Source organism: Balaenoptera ricei, chromosome 13 (genome assembly GCF_028023285.1).
Source record: "Balaenoptera ricei isolate mBalRic1 chromosome 13, mBalRic1.hap2, whole genome shotgun sequence".
NCBI classification, from domain to species: Eukaryota; Metazoa; Chordata; class Mammalia; order Artiodactyla; family Balaenopteridae; genus Balaenoptera; species Balaenoptera ricei.
The window spans coordinates 83,165,384-83,186,172 of NC_082651.1; the positions used below are offsets into that span (position 1 = coordinate 83,165,384).

The window sequence follows — 20,789 nt, forward strand, 5'->3', positions numbered from 1 at the left end:
ATTTCTGAGATGAGGTAACTTGGTGAAGGTCGTAGAATCTTAGCATTTTATATCTGCAAAATGCTTCACAGGTCATCTAGTTCGATGCCGCTCGGTTTGTAAAGGAGAAGACTGAACTCCAGAAGAATTAAAATGCATGTCCTGTACAGTCAAAAGAAAACCCCAGGTCTCCGGACTTTAAGGGTGCGCCCCTCCCACCGAACCTCACCGCCTCCTCAGCGTTCACCCAGGCGGTGGCCAGAGCAAGATCCCCTCTCTGTGCCTGCGGCGGCCCCTCCTCTTCTGAGTCATTGGATTTGCAGCAGAGAATTGTCTCCAGGCCCTGCCATTTACTCATTACAAAGTAAAGAGGTTGAAACTTTTCAACCTCAGGACAGGCTAATGCACTGAGGGACTTAGGCACATTCTTAGATCCGGAAAAATTTTTCTTGATTCTCTATCCTTGCCTCTCTTCTCATCCACGGTCCTCTTTCCGGGGTCTTCGGCGTCTCATGAAGGCCTCTGGGCCTGGTCTCATCCCAAAATTCTCCCTCCTGCTCCCTCTCAGTCAAATGCTCTTCAGATGGGACTGATCTAATAATGTAGAAAGAAAAAAATCAAGCTCAGCACATGAGTTACCTATGGCTGCATAACAACTTACCCCGAAACTTAATGGCTTAGAAGAACAAATTTAACTCACAGCTTCTGTGGGTCAGGAGTCCAGGCGCTGTTTAGCTGGGTCCTCACAAGCTGAGGGTCAGGGTTTCTCACAAGGTTACAGTCACCTCAAGCCTCAACAGGTCACGTTGTTGTTGGCAGGATTCCTCGTGGGTTGTTGGATTGAGGGCCACAGTTCAATGCCGGCTAATGGCCGGAAGGCACCCTCAGTTCCTTGCCAGGTGGGCCTCTCCACAGGGCAGCTCACAAGATGGCACCTGGCTTCCTTAGCATGAGCAGGGGCAAGAGCGGGAGAGAATATGTGTGGACAAGACAGAAGTCATGGTCTTTTATCAACTGATCTCAGAAATGACATCCCATTGGCCTGATTCATCAGAAGCAGTCACTCACTACACCCAGCCCACGTTCAAGGGGAGGGGATAACACCAGAGGTGACTACAGGGAGGGAGGGTGTCACTGGAGGCCTCCTCAGAGGTCTGCCCGCCACAGTTAGTTACCTAGTTAAAGTATTTCACATAAAGCTTTATTGATGACGATAGATTTAGTCCTCCCCGGAGATCATTGCCCGCTCTGGCTGTGTTCCCGCTTTCCATTACAGAAGAAAAAGGGTCAGAAACTTGATACACCTCATTGTCATTTAACAACTATTTATTAAGCCTTTACATGTGGTAAGCACAATGGTAAGGAAGATAAATTTGACGGGTGAGATTACGGCTGTACAGGGTTCTGAGGGAGGTGGCAATGAAGCAGACAGCTGGAAGACCAGTGGGAGCTGGTCAGGCACCACAGAGTGGGTAGTGCTCCTGGCAGAGAGAACAGCAAGTAGAGGCCTGAAGGCAAGAGAGAGTGCAGTCCTTTCAGTAGATGGTTGTTGTCTAAACCGCCCAGGAGCAGAGTCAGTTGACCTCCGTTGCACCAACATATGCCTCATTCCAGATCAACCCCATTCCGGATCCCTCAGCTTCGGGCCTGGCTGAAGTACCTGCATATCGATTACCTATGACTTGTGCCTCTCCCGGGGCCTTTGGGATTTACTGCCCCACAAGGATGCCAAACCGGCATTGCTCTGCTGGACCCAGAATGCACATAGGGTTCCTGACAGCTCCATCCTAGCATTGCTTTAATCCAACATGATCCTAAAGCCAAGGGCTGAAGTTTGAGATCCATGGGGAAAATTATGCCTTCCCAGTGGTCTCAGCTTTTCTCTTTCTACTGCTCTGAACAAAGACAATGTCAGGAGTCTGGTTTCTATCTTCCTCAGAAGACATGTCCTGGGCAGTGATCCCAGGAAGGGGGCCTGATTATTTTCAAGCTGATGGTGGGCAGTAGGTTTCATTTCCTGATCCTAGAGATTTAGCCACATGTGGCTGTCTACCCCTGTCCATCCCTCTTACTTCATTCCCCATCATCATTTTCCTGTTAAAATATTTGCAGAGGTTCAGCTTCATGTTCTTAAAAAGCAACCTATTTGTCCATCTCCGGTCTTAACGACTGTGACACTCAGTCCTTGGGTGGCGATGCCTGGCTCCAGTCTCACCAAGATTTATTGAGTACTTGCCACATGTTTAATGCTGGGTTGGACAGCATAACTGTCCAGATAACTGTCCAGATAACTGTCATACAGTGAAGTGAATTTGAATTTCACAGGCCACATACTTAGGAAAAAAAATTATATAAGTGGCCTTAATTTCCCTCTTGAGCGCTCACTTTCTGAGATGGGCACTTAGTCTGGGCATTTCGAGGAAAACTCTGAAGCCAGTCATTTCAGAGATTCTTATCCCCCTTCCTGCACCCAAAATGAGTGCTCCACCTTGGGGCCTTTTGCTGGGTGCTGTGGCGTCAGTGGAGGAGTGTCCATAGCTCCAAGTTGACCTGTGCTGAGGCCATCATGTCCTTTGCTTGTGGCCAGGCCTGGTTCTCGTGGGCAGCACCCTCCATTCGGTGGCTGAGGCATCTGAGTTCGTAGACTCCCCCGGCATCCAAGGTCCACACCTGACCTCGCCGAGGCTCTAAACTCCTCTGTGATGGAGAGACAGCTTTGGGCTCATCGCTTCTCACAGTGTCAGCCTATGGGAAGCTATTGGCTGCGTGGGGTCCTTCCTTGAGGCTGCCCAGGCAACCCAAGAAACGACCTTTATTCTGTTCCCCTCAGCCCTGGGAAGGCCCAGGAAAGGCCTGGGCATTGCCAGTATCCACCACTTCTGTGATCTCCTACATCCCACACTGTGCTGGCTCAGGACTTTCCTGCAAAGCCAGGCCTCTGCATCAGACTTTCTTGCCTTCTCTGCAGATTCTCTCACCTTCTTCCCAGCTTCCTTATCTAGTTTGTATTGGGGCTGAAACTGCTAGGTCTGATTGCTCATAAGCACTTTCCAAACTAGAATGAATTTTATGCTTTATTATTTGCCCCCTCTCCCATAAAAATGGCCAAAAAAGCAGAGGGTGATAATTATAGGGTGAAAGGTGGAGGTTTTTTCCCAAAATACAATGATTAATATGTGATAATGTTATCTGGACAGAACCAGACTCCTAAGGTTTATAAATTAGTCGGGAAGAAAAGATATATATCCTGAAAGAGTAAATAATAATAAATGTTTTATAACCCCTGACAAAATAGAAGAGAATATTTCACAAGATAGAACATGTTGAATTGTCAATGGAAAATTATTATAAAAGTTAAACCGGGATAAAAACATCAAAAAGAGATTTCGTAGTATTCCATTATATGGATTAACCACATTTTAAGGCATTCACCGGTCAGTAGACTTTGGGGTTATTTCCACTTTTGGCCTATTAAACTAAATGTTGCTAATAAACGTGTACAAGTTTTGGATGAGCATATGTTTTTTTATTTTTTTTATTTTTTAAATATTATTTTGTTTTTCTAGATTTTTTTTTTTTTAATGACTACATTTATTTATTTATTTTTTGGCTGTGTTGGGTCTTCGTTTCTGTGCGAGGGCTTTCTCTAGTTGCGGCGAGCGGGGGCCACTCTTCATAGCGGTGCGCAGGCCTCTCACCATCGCGGCCTCTCTTTGTTGCGGAGCACAGGCTCCAGACGCGCAGGCTCAGTAGCTGTGGCTCACGGGCCCAGTTGCTCCGTGGCATGTGGGATCTTCCCAGACCAGGACTCGAACCCGTGTCCCCTGCATTGGCAGGCAGATTCTCAACCACTGCGCCACCAGGGAAGCCCAAGCATATGTTTTTATTTCTCTTGGGTACATACTCAGGAGTGAAATTGCTGGGTCATATGGTAAGTTTACATTTAACATTTTAAGAAACTGCCAGACTGTCTTCCAAAGTGGTTGTACCATTTTATAGTCCCATCATCAGTGTACAAGGGTTTCCCTTTTCCCACATCCTTGTCAGTCTTTTTTATTGTAGCTATTTCAGTCGGTAAGTGGTATCTCTTCGTGATTTCAGTTTTCATTTCCCTGAGTACTCGTGTTGAGCATTTTTCATGTAATTTTTAGCTCATTTGTATATCTTATTTGATGAAATGTCTATTCACGTCTTTGCCTGTTTTGTAATTGGGTTGCCTGTCTTATTATTCAGTTACAAGAGTTTTTTTATATGTTCTAGACACAGGTTCTTTTTTTATAATTTATTCTATATTTATTTCAGCTTTATTGAAGTATAATTGACATATAAGATTGTAAGATATTTAAAGTATACATTGTAGAGACTTAATAAACCTATACATGGTGAAAGGATTTCCCCATCTAGTTAATTAACACATCCATCACCTCACATATTTATCTTTTTTGTGTGTGTGAGAACACTTAAGTTGTTCTCTCAGCAAATTTCAACTATACAATAGTATATTACCAACTGTAATCACCATGTAATATTAGATCCTCAGACCTTATGTTTTAGCCAGAAGTTTACACCCTTTTACCAACCTCTCCCTATTCCCCCACCACTCAGCCCCTGGCAACTACTTTTCTACTCTCAGTTTCTGAGTGTGACTTTTTTTTAGATTCCACATATTGATGATACCATGAAGTGTTTGTCTTTCTTTGTCTGGTTTATTTCACTTACCATAAATAACACAGCAGGATTTCCTTCTTTCTCATGGCTGAATAATATTCCATTGTACATATATACCATATCTTCTTTATCTGTTTATCTGTTGATGGACACTTAGATTGTTGGCATATCCTAGCTATTGTGAATAATGCTGCAGTGAACAAGTGTATATGGAGTTCAAATATCTCTTCAAGATTCTGTTTTCATTTTCTTTTTTTTTTAAATTTATTTGGCTGTGCCAGGTCTTAGTTGTGGCACGCAGGATCTTCATTGCAGTGTGTGGGATCTTTTAGTTGCCACATGCAGGATTCTTTAGTTGCAGCATGTGGGATCTTTAGTTGTGGCACATGGGATCTAGTTCCCTGACCAGGGATCAAACCTGGGCCCCCGCATTGGGAGCATGGAGTCTTAACTGCTGGACCAACAGGGAAGTCCCTGTTTCCGTTTTCTTTGGATATATACCCAGAAGTGGGATTACTGGATCGTATGGTTGTTCTGTTTTTCATTTTTTGAGGAAAAAGGCCGCTTTGCCTAGTGGCTGCACCAGTTTACCTTCTCACCAGTAGTGCGCAAGGGTTCCCTTTTCTCCATGCCCTCGCCAACACTTTTTTTTTCTTTTTTTTTTTCTGGTTGCATTGGGTCTTCGTTGCTGCCTGAGGGCTTTCTCTAGTTGCATCAAGCAGGGGCTGCTCTTCATTGTGGTGTGCGGGCTTCTCATTGCAGTGGCTTCTCTTGTTGTGGCGCACAGGCTTCAGTATTTGTGGCACGCAGGCTCAGTAGTTGTGGTACACAGGCTTAGTTGCTCCACGGCATGTGGGATATTCCCGGACCATGGATCGAACCTGTGTCCCCTGCATTGGCAGGCGGATTCTTAACCACTGCATCACCAGGGAAATCCCGAGGTGGCTTCTCTTGTTGCGGAGCACAGGCTCTAGGTGCGCGGGCTTCAGTAGTTGTGGCACACAGCCTCAGTGGTTGTGGCTCACGGGCTCTAGAGCACAGGCTCAGTAGTTGTGGCGCACAGGCTTAGTTGCTCCGTGGCATGTGGGACCTTCCCGGACCAGGGATCGAACCTGTGTCCCCTGCATTGGCGGGTGGATTCTTAACCACTGCACCACAAGGGAAGTCCCCAGACATTTGGATTTGTTTTCACTTTTTGGCTATTATATATAATGCTGCTATGAACACCTGTGTACAAATTTTTGTGTATACATAGATTTTCATTTATCTCCAGTATATACATGTAGGAGTGGAATTATTGGGTCATATGATAGTCAATGTTTAAACTTTTGAGGAACTGCCAAACTGTTTTCTAAAGCAGCTGCACCATTTTTATATTCCTACCAGCAGTTTATGAGCGTTTCGATTTCTCCACATTCTTGTCAACACTTGTTATTATCTGTCTTTTTTATTATAGCCATCTTAGTGGGTGTGAAGTTGTATCTCATTGTGGTTATTTGGTTTTTTTTGGTTTTGTGTTTGTTTTGTTTTTTGGCTGCATTGGGTCTTCGTTGCAATGTGCAGCCTTTCTCTAGCTGCGGCAAGCGGGGGCTACTCTTCGTTGTGGTGCACGGTCGTTGCGGTGGCTTCTCTTGTTGTGGAGCACGGGCTCTAGGTGTGTGAGCTTCAGTAGTTGCAGCACGCGGGCCCTAGAGCGCGTACGCTTCAGTAGTTGCAGCGCGTGGTCTCAGTAGTTGTGGCACGCAGGCTCTAGAGCGCAGGCTCAGTAGTTGTGGCGCACGGGCTTAGTTGCTCCATGGCATGTGGGATCTTCCTGGACCAGGGATCAAACCTGTGTCCCCTACATTGGCAGGCGGATTCTTAACCACTGCACCACCAGGGAAGTCCCGCTCATTGTGGTTTTGATTTGCATTTCCCTAATAGCCAATAATATTGAGCATCTTTTCATATGCTTATTGGATGTTTGCATATCTTCTTTAGAGAAATGTCCATTCAGATCCTTTGCCTATTTTTTTTTTTAAAGATTTATTGATTGATTGATTGATTGATTGATTGCTCTGTTGGGTCTTCGTTTCTGTGCTAGGGCTTTCTCTAGTTGCGGCAAGCGGTGGCCACTCTTCATCGCGGTGCGTGGGCCTCTCACTATCGTGGCCTCTCTTGTTGCGGAGCACAGGTTCCAGACGCGCAGGCTCAGTAGTTGTGGCTCACGGGCCTAGCTGCTCTGCGGCATGTGGGATCTTCCCAGACCAGGGCTCGAACCCGCGTCCCCTGAATTAGCAGGCAGATTCTCAACCACTGCGCCACCAGGGAAGCCCCCTTTGCCTATTTTTAAATTAGGTTACCTGTCCTTTTATTATTGAGTGTAAGAGATCTTTTTTTTTTTTTAATATTTATTTATTTATTTAGGCTGCACCAGGTCTTAGTTGCGGTACGTGGGATCTTCCTTGCAGATCTTCTTAGTTGCAGCACGCGAACTCTTAGTTGTGGCATGCATGCAGGATCTAGTTCCCCGACCAGGGATCGAACCCGGGCCCCCTGCATTGGGAGTGCAAAGTCTTACCCACTGGACCACCAGGGAAGTCCCAAGAGATCTTTATATATTCTTTTTTTTAAATTAATTTTTTTATTGAATTATAGTTGATTTACAATATTGTGTAGATATTCCTAATATAAGTCCCTTATGAGATATATGATTTGCAAACATTTTTCCCATCCTCTGAGTTTTTTTCACTTTCTTAAAGGTGTCCTTTAAAAATAGTTTTTAATTTTAATGAAGTCGAGTTTATCTGTTTTTCTTTTGTAGTATGTACTTTTTGTGTCATATCTGAAAAGTCATTGTCTAATCTTTCCTTCTAAGAGTTTTATAATTTTAGTTCTTATATTTGGTATGATCCATTTTAAGTTAGTTTTTGTATATAATGTGAGGTAAGGGTCTAAGTTCATATTTATTTTTATCATGGAAAGATCTCAAAAAGTATGCTAACTTTGCTGTACAGCAGAAATTAAACACAACATTGTAAATCAACTGTACTTCAGTGAACATTTTTTTAAAGTATGCTAGATGATAAAAGCAAATTGCAAAATGATATGTGCAGTATGATACCCGTTCATGCAAAATTTAAAGGCACGAAATGTCATATATTATTCATAATTACATATGTACACATAGGTAAAAAGTTTCACACCAAAACCTTTGACAGTGGCTGCCTCTGAAGGGAAGAGAGGAGGGGACTGGAAAGAATTAGTAGTCAAAGGGGTCTTTCAGACTTATCTGCAATGTTTTTAGGTTGGAATAAATTTGACACAATATTAATTATCAATTTGAGTGGTCTATTATGTTCCACTTGTAAGCTTTCTGTATTTTGTAAGTTTCTCAAATTAAAACACACAGACGTGAATCAAAGCAAGAACGATGGAGAACAGACCATTTCCATTTGGTCCGGCGCTCACACTGGGTGAAGCATTGAGGTGGGGCTTTGTGCACACAGCCTGTCAGCCTGTTCGAGGTGGCAGGTTCTGTTTGTACGTGGGGTTTCTGAGCCAGATCCCAAAAGATAATTATCTTCCTTTGAACTCATTTGCACACTTTGGCTTATATTTTCCCAGTTTTGCTTCCAAAGAAAACCCCGGTCTATATGCCACCCTCAGTTGCCCTTCCTCTGAAGAGCAGCAGAGCCCAAATCTCAGCGAGCTCCCTTTAACTGGAGTTTTAAAATTTCATCCCATTGCTCCAAGCTTTCTCCAAAACTGAGGCAGAGCCTCACAAGGAAAGTTTGGTTTCCACTAAACGTGTGTCCATTCTCACCTAGTCCCCACGGGATGGCTCACAGAAGACCTCACTGTGTGTACTTGACGAGTGCAGCATGACGAGTGCAGCATGACGGGCCAGATGACCGGGCTCCTGGGAACGGCCTGGAGCTAGACTCCTGACCCGCAAACTCAGGCGCGCTCCCTGTGGCCTGGCAGCTGCAGAGGCGCAGAACACGTGTCATTGCCCTTGAAGTAGAAGGGCTTGTTCCAGCATCTCCCACTGACGAGCCGTGCAGCCTGACACAGAGCTCTTCCTCTCTTCATCCTTGTTTTTCTTCTGTAAAATGGATACAAGAGACATGTGCCCCTTCTACTCACAAGGTGTTATGAGGATCAAATGAAATAATGCGCCTGAATGTGTTTGCAAACAAAAGTCAAAGATGTTTGTATATTATTTCCCAGCTGTGTGACCCCAGCCCCCACCCCCAGATCCTCCAACCAGCTGCTCTGCTCCTTCTGTCCACCTGGAAGGCCCCCCTCCCTGTGCGCGCCTCTGCCCCTTTCCCTCCCGCTTTTAGTCCGTTCTTCAGTGTTCCCGCTGCCTCTTCTCCCTCCTCCCCCTTTGTTCTCTCCCCTTCTCCCTTTCCTTCCCTTTTCTTCCTCTCACCAGTGCTGGAGGCAGCCTGACTCCTTCCTTTCAAATGTGATCGTGCACTGCATTGCACCACTGAACTGAAGCCCTGGGCTGGCTCAGGTTGACTGAAAAAAAGAACTTTCCCCTTCCTCAAAGAGGTAAGGCACCTGAGATGACATGTTTTATCTCTTTGATTCTCCCAGGCTCAGGCCACAGGATCGCCACATACGTCGCCCACTCACGGAGGCGGCCGCCCAATGCCCATGCCCGTGAGCTCCACCTCCGCCGGCTCCACACCCACCCACTGCCCGCAGGACCCGCTGAGCGGAGTCGGCGGGGACGTGCAGGAGGCCTTCGCCCAGGGTGAGTTCGGGAGCAGAGTATAATGGAGCGCTGAGGGGGTTTGGAAACGTGGACAAGATTCCTACTGAGGTTTTCCCAGTTTCTTTTCTTCTGTGCACTTTGCTTTAAATGATCAGATTTTCACATACAGTAAAAATAAGCCAAGCGCTGACCCCTTCTCATTAGATGGGCTGGTCTGCAACGGGAGGTCTGCAGGCTTTGTACATGTGCGAAGTACAGGCCTCCTGGGCTTCTGTGCTCTTTTTTCTGGGTTGTGGGAAGTGCCTTGTCCTCTGGGCTTTGCCTCCTCCAGAGGAACTGGATGGAAGCATTCCCGAAGTCGGGTGCTTGGCCTGGAAAGTCTTTAGAGCAAACAAGAGAAGGAGTGGAACTCTAAACGGGACCTTGCTGAAGCCTCCTTGTCCGTGGAGCTAACAGCCAGCGACGTTATGTGGTTGGGGGAAGACAAGGCAGCGCAGGAAGTCTTCTTGGGGCGGAGACAAGAGCAGGGAGGTGGAGCTGGCGAGTAAGTCCTGCCTGAGCACTTGTTCTAGAATCCACCTCCTTTGATTGGGGCTGAGAAGTATGGAGTTGACAGGGTCCTGCTCTTCAGGTAGAGAAGAGGGAGGAGGACCACAGACCTGGGTACCGGTGCTCCTGACGGCCTGGGAGCGGGCAGAGCTGCTCGGCCCATCTCCCCCTAGGAATTCTGCCCTGAGTCCCAGGGCCCCGCCGACCGAGGCGTTCACTCAGCTCTCTCCCCCCGACCCACCCGGCATCGCCATCTGCTCTGACTGCCCTCAGGTACGAGGAGAGACCTCCGCAATGACCTGCTGGTGGCCGCTGACTCCATCACCAGCACCATGTCATCCCTGGTGAAGGAGCTCCACTCAGGTGACGCCCACAGCGCCCGCCCAGCCTCCCACCTCCCCCTCCGCGCCCTCCTCGCTGCCTCACCGCGTGGTAAAGCGTCTCCCTCATTTCACCACGCAGTCTTCTTGCCTTCCAGGGATGCGCTGGATGCCTTCATCCTAGGAGCCTCTCTCCCACGCGTGATCACATAGAGATAATCACACGTTTAGGTTCCTCTTAAGAGTATGCCCTATGGAGCAAACGCAATTCCGACTTTAAAGAAATTCAGCTCAGTTAGGCCCCTTCCTCACTTAATTTGTCTTCCATCTGTGCTTCCTCCACAGCTGCTCTTTCCTTAGGCCCGCTCAGCTGTCTCGCTCCAGAGCTTTCCTGGATGACTGGAACCGCATCAGCTGCAAAAGCTTCTGGACTTTCTCCCGGCTGCCTTTCTGCTCTCTCCTATTTGATTTGGTTTTGAAACCCTATTCTCTCTTTTTGTCCATGACGAGGCTCTGATTTCACTGGAAGTTCATGACCTGAGTCTGTTGCTTCCTTCGTTCCTCATGTTCAGTCTTATCTATGACTTCTTTCTCAGTCTGTCTGTCTCTTAGCTATTTCAGTGATTTTCCAGAGACCCTTACCTCATGGCATATTTCCCCTTACATAATACCCAGGAAGGAGAGAAGAAATAGAAGGCCATTCCCATATCAGCATGTCTTCAAGAATCCCCATGATTACATCAGTTTTGAAGCCGTCAGATATTTTGCTAATCTTTTTTATGGTGGTCAGATTCCCGTGTTATATATTAAACAAACAGATTCCCTTCCTAAGTGCTGTGGGTCACTCATACAGATGGCCCTCTTTTGTGTCTTTCCACCTAATGTAATGCTTTTGGATACCTTGAACCAGCTTAACAAGGCTATTGAATAAAAATATAAAGCAGGTTTTCCGTGAGCTATTCAGACACATGTACTTATTCAAACACAATACATTGAAATCATCTGTGCATGCGCTTAGGTAAGGCGAGCCTTGTGTACTCCTTCAGACCTTTGTAGGAGAAAGCATATGCCTTTAGTGTTGTCATGGGACCAGGCCAAGGTCTGGCCCACGGCTTCGCTCTCAGATCTGCTGTTTTCATTTAGAAGAGAATAAGTGTGTGGCCTGTGTTGGTTTTTTCAGTACAGTTAAGATGCCAGTTCTCCTGTTCAGGCAGCATTACAGTAACACTGTCTCCATTCTGGTACCATTTCTCAATCCCTTTTAGAAGCACTGCTCCCCTCCACACACACATAAACAGAAGAGATGACCACCTTTGAGATGACCTCATGGGTGCTTAGAAAGTCCCTTCCCTAATATAGCTCCCCACAGATGCCAGAAATCCCACTTCTGGAGGGAATTTCTTAGGGGATTTCAGGCCATGGAAATTAGCCACACTCATGCCTCATGGCCATGTATTAGGGTTTGTGCAAAATGAGTGGTTCATGAGCTCATCACACTAGTTTGGGAGGTAACTAGACATCATTAAACACAAAGCACATAGAGACCAAACAGCTTCATAATAAGTAAGGGTATGGGGATACTCAGCAATCTCTCCTAGTAAGAAAGGATAGTTTTAACAAAACCATGTAATGTATTTGGAAGGTACCTTAGAGATCACATTGTCCACTCCCCTTACTTTAGAAATGCAGTGAGTGATTATCAGAAAAGAGATTTGCCTAAAGTTACACAGCTTGAAGGGGCAAAGCTGGTCCTAGAGCTTAGGTCTGAACATTAAGCTGATGCTCTTACCACCATACTGTCCTTATCCCCACACAGGACAAGGGATCATGTCTGCAATCCCACAAGGGCCCCTTTCACTGATGCTCCACTCTCCCAAGCCCTGAAGTCCACGGTAGATGTGGATGGACTAGGCCCACACATGGCACAGTATCTCTGTCAAACACAGAGGTAAACTCCCTTTACGTGCAAGGCTGCCAGTTTCTCAGTGAGTGGAAGAGCCCAAAACCAACATGTTTTTTTGTGTTTTTTTTTTTTAATTTTTTTAATTTATTTTTTTGGCTGCGTTGGGTCTTCATTGCTGCGCGCAGGCTTTCTCTAGCTGCGGCGAGCGGGGGCTACTCTTTGTTGCAGTGCGCGGGCTTCTCATGGTGGTGGCTTCTCTTGTTGCGGAGTACGGGTTCTAGGCGCGCAGGCTTCAGTAGTTGCGGTGCGTGGGCTCTAGGGCGGGCGGGCTTCGGTAGTTGCAGCATGCGGGCTTAGTAGTTGTGGCTCGCAGGCTCTAGAGCGCAGGCTCAGTAGTTGTGGCGCACGGGCTTAGTTGCTCCGCAGCATGTGGGATCTTTGTGGACCAGGGCTCGAACCCACGTCCCCTGCATTGGCAGGCAGATTCTTAACCACTGCGTCCTCAGGAAGTCCCCAACCTGTTTTTACCATCACTGTCGAGATTTTCATGAGGATGAGATTAGGTGCTCAAATTATCTTCCATGTATTCTGTACAGCGTGGGCATACTGTTTATATCCATAGCTTGCCCTTCTCATCTTTTCTGAAATCTTTTCACAAATGATGGACTCTTAGAGTTGGAAAGGATCTTGGAAGTCATTTCATCCAGCTTGCTGCCTGATATAAAAGTTCTCTGTTTGAATATTTCCAGCGAGTTCGTTCATGACCAGCTCTCCTCACTGGGAAGTTCTTCCTTGTCAGGGAGCCAAAATCATCCTTTCTACAGCGAATTGATCCTCATTCCACCCTCTAAAGCTACCCAGAGTGAGCTCAGTCCCTCCTCTCATGTTAGCCTTTCCAGTATTTGATGGCACATCACGTGGCTCTCCCGCAGCCTCTCCTCTTTAGGCAGCCGTTCACAGTTCCTTCAGCCATTCCTCACGTGACGTGGGTTTCACTTGGCCATCCCGTGTGCCCAAGTGTTGCAAGGCCCTGGTTCAAAGTGAGTTTCCAGGGCTGAGAACGTCTGCACATTGCAAGGGGTCTTCCCCCTGCCCCCCGCTCCGCCCCCAGCACAGTGAGCTCTGCCACCTCCCTGAGCAGGCCCCAGGGAAAGTAACCTTAGATGGCATTAGCTTTTTTCCACACAGCCACTTTGCACTGTTCAGTCATTTTAAGTTTGTCATCAGCTAAAACCCGTTTTTTGTTTGTTTGTTTTGGTTTTTTTTAACGGAAGCCAGTGTTCATCTAGGTATTCCCTGCTGTACACTTTTATGGTTGTTTTCTTGAACCTGAATGCAAGGTATTAGCCATATACCTAGTAGATATCATCAACTTAGAGAAGCCAGCAATAGAGCCAGAAGCTGGGTGGGTGACATCAGACTGCACTGCTTCTCTGGGCTCAGGGCTTATGGGGACATGATGCTGGGGCATGGACCACACAGGGTGCAGACTAGGTGATTTCAGCACCCTTGGAGGCCTGAAGCCATGAGCTTTTAGCTAGGGTTTCATCCCAAGCCTCCTAAGCTACTCACTTCTCCCTCCTCCTATGCTTCTACTGTGCTGAAGGGTCACTGGCCTCCTTGGACTTGTTTTCACAGCAGGGGAAGGTGCAGAGGAAGAAGAGGAGAAGATGCAGAATGGGAAAGACAGAGGTAAAGGCAGCTCCACAGGACCCCTAGTCTGAATGGGAGCCAGAGCCCTAGCCCCTGAACGAAATCCCCCTCTCCCTTTTGTTTCTGCCTTCCTTCCTGCTGCCACCTTTCCCCAAAGCTTTCAGACCCCCACGGATCCTTCTCCCTACTTTTCCCAACTGACCATCAAGTTTTTCCCTAGAAGTGGTTGTGTCAGTGGATCAACAAAAGCTTCCTGATTTCCTGACACTATGATAGATGGATGGGATACAGGAAGTAGACACAAGTAAAACACCAAACGTGACCCCTTGCCTCAAGGAGTTTATAATATAGTTAGGAGAGCAAAATTAAGATATGCAAAATAAATAGGAGATAAAAGGAAGTGGCAGGAAAAGTTAGTCATCGAACTTTGAGTGTATGATTATAAGTACAAGAAGAGTTTCTGAAAAGGCAGAGATTATTGTGGACAGAATAGCCAAATGGTTTTGTGGCTTCTCGGAGGAATTAAAAGCAATAGAGAAAGGTATCAGCACGGGACAGTAATGCTTCCTCATTTTATTGTATATAAAACCTTCTTAATAACTTATGTTCAAAAGAGCTGTGCTAAATGATTTCCATGTATAATCTCATTCAGTCCTCAACAACCTGGTGAGATATGTAATATCATGATATCCCCATTTTACCAATGAGGAAATAGGCTCAGAGAAATTTAGATCAAGTAGCTATTAAGTGGTAAAGATTGGATTTGAACTAGGTATTTCTCACTCCAAACTTCATGCTCTTAATCTTCATGTTTCTATGTTACCCTGAACAGATAACACAATTCTCTTTGGACATTTGAGAGTTAGCTGTTATTTCTGTGGTGTATTAATATGTCCAGTTGCTGGATTCCTTCAAAATATAAGCTCCACAGGGTAGAGACTTCGGTCTGTTTTGTTCAGGTTGTATCCCCAGTGCCTAGAACAGTGCCTGGCATGTAGTGGGATGTCAGTAGATTCATAAACGTAAGGAAATAAGCAGGGCGGTGTGCAGGAGAGCACTTTGTCAGGGAGAGAGGTGGGCGGCTGCCCTGAGGGGGCTGTGGAGCGTGCGACTCAGCCGGCCCAGCTCTCTCGGGTCCCTGTTGGATGCTCTGCACGTAACACACTCTTCCTGTTTGATTCCACGGCCCCATGAGGAAAGGATTCTAGACAGGGCTCAGGGTGGTTAAAACAACGTAAGGCAGTAAGTGGCAGAGCCTGGACTCAGCCCAGGTGTCTCTAACGCCAGAGCCCATGCTTTAGTCTGAGCAGACTGCGAGACCACGTGAAGGGAGAGAAGTCTTAAGGAAGGATAGAAAGAAGTGGATACGGGAAAGGAAGTTGTGATGGGAAAGGGGGAGCATCTTGGGAGGGGGGTGTCCAGAGCTTTTACCCATAGTGGCTGGTGTGGATAAGAGGTGAGGTCTTTGGAGTTTGTCAGCAAGGACACTGGAATTGCCAAGGAAGAAACGGGGAGAAGAAAAACATACTCCAGGTACTGAAATCATCGAGTGAGTCAGAGCGAGGCCTGGGAGAAAGTGGCCGATAGCTATGATGAATTGCTGAGAATGATGTATTTGGCATGGCCGTCGAAAGGTCAGCAGTAGAGGGCAGCGGTGTTTGAAACATCTAGAAATGCGGCAAAGAAATGGAGAGAAGACTGACTTCCGCATACCGATGGGGGACTAGGAAGAAGGCAGGAGGGTTGTAGTGCAAGAGGTGAAGAGAAGAGGAGACACACAGAGATAGATTTACGCTTATGTAAACACATGCTACAAACACATGCATGCACGCACACACAGTCCAACCAGATCCCGGCATTCATGTGGAATGTTCTTGGCTGAAGACATAACAGCTGCTTCTTTGGCCTCTCTTCCCTTTTCCCCCCGTCCCTTCCCAATAGCTTTTCCCATGGCCTTTCCTCAGTCTGCCCCACTCCCCCGAAGCACACAGAGGACTGTGCCTTGACCACTTGGGCCTTGCCCTGACCACAGACTCTAGCCTTAGACCTGGTTCAAGTCTGGATGTAGGCTCTGTCTCACACATGGACTGGGTATGGTTTCCCTTGTCTGGTACCTGGTACCCTCAAGGGCCCTCTGTCTTGGCACCTGTGTTGCCCTGTCAACATCCCTTCTTTCTTTGCACCTCTTGCTTTGTATGTCTATGTGAAATCTTTTCGTGAGAATGCCTGAATTTCTGTTTCTGTGGCTTTTAGGTGTCATTCCCAAGGGGAAGAGTATTAAGAGTTGGGGTGAGAGATGGGTAGGGTTTAAAAAGGATGTTTGACTCTCAACATTGTATAGGTCCTAGGATATGTCCCTGTAGCTAATGTGTGGCTGTTATGTGGGTATAGTTCTAAAACCAAGTGTTTTTATGGATGGACCTTCTGATTCTCCACTGTGATCTAGGCGTGAGCTTTTACTATAGACTGAGGTAGCAGTAACTACTGTCACCTAGGCATTAGAGGGCAATTAAGTATCAACCAGAAAGAACGATTTGCTTCTTTGGGGTTGAAATCATGCTGACATAATACAAACACAACTGGGTCAGCACCCTGTCAGGCACAGTCTGCTCAGCGCAAACACTGTGAGAGCCAAATGGGCACTTTTGAAGAACTCACGACCCAGCCAGACTTGCCAACCCCATTCACCTCTACCTCGGCCTCTCCCTGCCTACCCTGGCTGCCTGTGTGGCTGCCCCCTGGGGAATGCTTCTGCTCCGCTGGGTTCCCACTGCGCACCCCCTCACCTTGAGGGGTCAGTACTTGTAACCAAGACCATATAGATGAAACGCAGGCTAACATAACTTCCCCCATATTACTTCAGAGCCCTAAATTCGTCTCAGCTACTCCACGGCCTCATTTTCTGTCCCTGTGTCCTTCAGAATCACCTCTCCCAGAACCTGCCCCCACGGTGTTGGGAGCTATAAATCCAGTTTGCACACTTAACGCTAGTACGTGTCTGGTAGACTGACAGCAGTGGTCCTTGGTGAGAATAGATACAGGCTTTTGAGGGTCCAGGCGATGGTTCAAGATTTCAGGGTGAACAAGAGTATGATTTAGTATCCCAAGCAGATACGTCTGCGGGAAGGAACTACTGCTCCTATCATAGTTTAAACCATTTTCACCTTGTTCACTTTCAGAACCACACAGACTGTGCCCCCTGATGTAACTGCTCCCTAGGTTTAAGGTAGATTCCTTTCTATTTTAGTATTATTGTCTTCCTCCTCCTGAGAGGCACTTGTTTCCATGGCTCTATTAGGTCAGTTGTAGTTGCTGGTTGTAGGTTGGGTGACTCCCCTCTGTTTTCATACCTGGTCGGGCAAAGTCAACCTACGAGGAGCAAAAGGGGAGAGGCAAGTCCAGGAGCCCATGGGTCAGGGAGGCCCCAGGAGAACATCCAGGTGGCGAAGAGACCCCGACTGTGACCTCAGTATATCGTTTGTGTCTGTGCTGCACAGGTTAGCGGAGGAGCCGGGACAGAGAGGAAGCGCGGGTGAGTACGGTGCTCTCTGCCCGCCCCACGGCCCCTTTCCCTCCGCCCGTTCCCTCCGCCCTCTCCCTCCTCCCTTTCCCTCTGCCCTTTCCCTCCGCCCTTTCCTCTCTCACACTTCCCAAGCCAGAGCCACCCCAACACGTGAGAGCCAAGTTGGGGTTTCCTTTACGAGCCCAGCTGCTCCTCTTCTCTGCTCAGACCCGCCAGCATACCAGCTGGGCCGTCCTGCACTGCTGCGGGCCTGGGCCTCAGGCAGGCCTTGGTGTCACCTGTGTTGGGATGCAGGTGGCACACCAGACGCCGCTGGCTGAAACCGGCGCTGGGAGCGGGCGTCAGAGGTCACTCCCGGGGCTGCCGCTGCCTCCTTGCTCCTGATTTCCCCCAGCCACTATCATTTCTCTCTGGGGGTCCACACCACAGCCAGCTCAGGGTCACGATGACTCTGCAAAGCCGACCAAGTCGTTTCCCGTGATGCCTGGCCAAGATGCACCTTCTCACCTCCTAAAACAAATTGATAGAAGTACAGATTTCCTCACAGGCAAATGCCCATTGCCTTTAGGAATTAGTCTTTCACACTTTTCCATCTCAGGACCTTAACTTTTATCTAGTTCCAGTTCCAAGGTATTGCAGTTTCGGGACATGCGCTGCACACTGAAAGGAAGGGACGAAAATAATTGGACCACTAATCTGTTCAAGAGAAGTGTTCTTTCAAGGATAGATGCCTTTGGTGCAGCCTTGAGATTTCTCTTTATTTTTCAGTCTTTTCTTCCCTCCCCTCCCCCACCTCTTGTGTTTAAAAGTTAGGCCATCTTCCTCAGTTACAGATCTTCCAGGCAGAAAAGCCAGGGCTGCAGCCCATGATCCAGAAAAGGAACTTTCCCAGGCCCTTCTCAGCAGTCTTACCCTGGAGCAGCCTCCGGGCTTTTCCTGACACCCCCGCCTTCCCCCCCCCCCCCCCCCCCCCCCCGTCTGCACCAACCCGTTGGTTCTGTCCTGCTCGCACTCCAGGACCTGCTGTCTCTGAGCCTCCACTGACTCAGGGATCGTGCAAGCTAAAGATGGGCAGTGCGAGCTGCGGAAATTCTCTCGGTGCCCTGGCAATCACGGACCCTCCAAGGCTGGGGCGGGCTTCTCCCTGAACTCACTGCGCATGCAGACGAGGCCCTTCCTGACAGCAGGCCTTGGCTGCCGCAGCCATGAGGCAGTCAGGAGCTGACTTGCCCTCGGGGAGCCTGTCAGAGCCCCTCTCCTTAGGGCACACAGGAACTGGGGGACGAGGAAAGGCGTGTCTGCCACCTGGCCCACCCCTCTTCGTGCACATGAGGAAACTAAGGCCCACCACCCAGGAGCTTGGTGCCAGAACTGGAATCGGAGCTGGATCCTCTGCTCCTAGTGCTGTCCTCTGACCCCAGGAGGAATACTGAGAAACTCACGACTAGTGGAGAGTCAAATGAAAAGCCTGCATACTCAGGTGGACCCTTAAGTTCTGCTCTCTTCAGGCATGAGGCTAGGGCTTTCTTCCCTTCCACTCAGTGCTTCTCAGCACATCTCTGACCTCTTTGCCCTTCTCAGTCACAATTCTTCTTCCCATGAAACCACCACATTCCAAACCTTGCACTGCGAACACAGTTCTTTCCTGGAAACATTTCCTGACCCTGTGACCTAAGCAAGGACTCCAAAGACTAGAGATACCCCCAGAAAAGAGAATGCGCCCTTCCCTAAAAGGGGGTGTGAGCACTGTCGCTCTTGGCACGTCCTGAGTTGAAAGGTAAGCGTCCCAGCAGCGCCATCCCTGCACATTGTCTTGTCCCCAGCAGATGTTAGCAGCCTTTGCTCGGAGACCCTCGGCAGTGCCCGGGAGTCACAGTGCGTCTGTCCTGCATAGGCACAGGGGACGTGGAGTGAGCTGGCACCGACGCGAGCAAGGAGAGGTGTTCCCCTAGAGGCGCATTCCTGTCCATCTTTCCGCCGCTCACCTGGACCAGGCTTGCAGGCTGCCAGACGTCACCACCCGCTGGGCGAGGGGAGCCCAGACGGTGGGAAGTGGGAGGGACTGCTGGTGCTGCCTCGGGCACACCCCCCCACCTCGCCCAGTCCTGCATGAACTAGCATCTTCATCACTCCCCTCCGGGCATGGTTTCATCTCTGCAACAGGAATTTACTGGAGGTTGAAAAGAGAAAAGAAACAGCACGAATCTCCTGTGTGTGTGTGACTTGGTGGAGTTCTTGCTGGCGTCTCGCCAGCACTCGGGGTGCTCCCCAGGATGGGGGCACAAGTTTCCGCCTGACCTTTGACCTTTAAAAACCAACAGGTTTTCTTCCCTCTGTCATGCAAAGACAGCTTCAGGCCCTGCTCAGTTCTACCAACATTCACACCCTGGCCGCTGTGCTAAAAATAGCCTCCTTCCTTTCTCACTGCTTAGGCTTCCGCCCTGTTTGATGCCGCGACGCTGCAGCCCAGGCGGGAAGCGGGAGCAGGGAGGGAGCTCTACGCTGCAGCCCCGACAAGTCCTCCTCCTTCCCCTCCTTCTCCTCCTCCTTCCCCTCCCTCCCCTCCCTCTCCTCCTCCCTCCCCTCCCTCTCCCCCTCCTTCCGTCTCCTCCTCCTTCTCCTCCTCCTTCCCCTACCTCCCCTCCCTCTCCCCCTCCTTCCCTCTCCTCCTCCTTCTCCTCCTCCTTCCCTTCCTTCTCCTCCTTCCCCTCCCTCTCCTCCTCCTTCGCCTCCTCCTTCCCCTCCCTCCCCTCCCTCTCCCCCTCCTTCCCTCTCCTCCTCCTCCCCTCCCCTCCTCCTCCCCTCCCTCTCCTCCTCCTTCCCTTCCTTCTCCTCCTTCCCCTCCCTCTCCTCCTCCTTCTCCTCCTCCTTCCCCTCCTTCTTCTCCTTCCCCTCCTTCCCCTCCCTCTCCTCCTCCTCCTTCCTTCTCCTCCTTCTCCTTCCCCTCCTTCCCCTCCCTCCCCTCCCTCTCCTTCCCTCTCCTCCTCCTTCCCTTCCTTCTCCTCCTTCCCCTCCCTCTCCTCCTCCTCCTTCCCTCTCCTTCTCCTTCCCTTCTCCTCCTTTGCCTCCTTCCCCTCCCTCTCCTCCTCCCTCTCCTCCTCCTCCTCCTTCCCTCTCCTCCTCCCTCTCCTCCTCCTCCTCCCTCTCCTCCTCCTCCTCCTTCCCTCTCCTCCTCCTTCCTCTCCCTCCCCTCCCTCTCCTCCTCCTTCCCCTCCTTCTCCTCCTTCCCCTCCCTCCCCTCCCTCTCCCCCCCTTCCCTCTCCTCCTCCTTCTCCTCCTCCTTCCCTTCCTTCTCCTCCTTCCCCTCCCTCTCCTCCTCCTTCTCCTCCTCCTTCCCCTCCTTCTCCTTCTCCTCCTTCCCCTCCTTCCCCTCCCTCTCCTCCTCCTCCTCCTCCTCTTTCCCTCTCCTCCTTCCCCTCCCTCTCCTCCTCCTCCTCCTCTTTCCCTCTCCTCCTCCTCCTCCTTCCCCTCCTTCCCCTCCCTCTC

At 49.0% G+C, this 20,789-nt stretch overlaps 1 protein-coding gene across 19 annotated transcripts in view; it reads left to right on the forward strand.

Moving 5' to 3' along the window:
- The window catches only part of DTNB (dystrobrevin beta), a 253,014-nt gene extending 233,659 nt beyond the window's left edge, over positions 1 to 19,355 (forward strand). For 4 of the 19 annotated variants that reach the window (XM_059893454.1, XM_059893449.1, XM_059893450.1 and 1 more), the window contains 5 exons: positions 9,235 to 9,394; positions 10,178 to 10,267; positions 13,734 to 13,819; positions 17,278 to 17,312; positions 19,198 to 19,355. In XM_059893454.1, the coding sequence (XP_059749437.1) occupies positions 9,235 to 9,394; positions 10,178 to 10,267; positions 13,734 to 13,819; positions 17,278 to 17,312; positions 19,198 to 19,255 (429 nt within the window). In that variant the 3' untranslated portion in view covers positions 19,256 to 19,355. The other 15 variants (XM_059893463.1, XM_059893456.1, XM_059893465.1 and 12 more) reach the window with 10 other exon arrangements.
- The last annotated feature ends 1,434 nt before the right edge of the window (positions 19,356 to 20,789 follow it).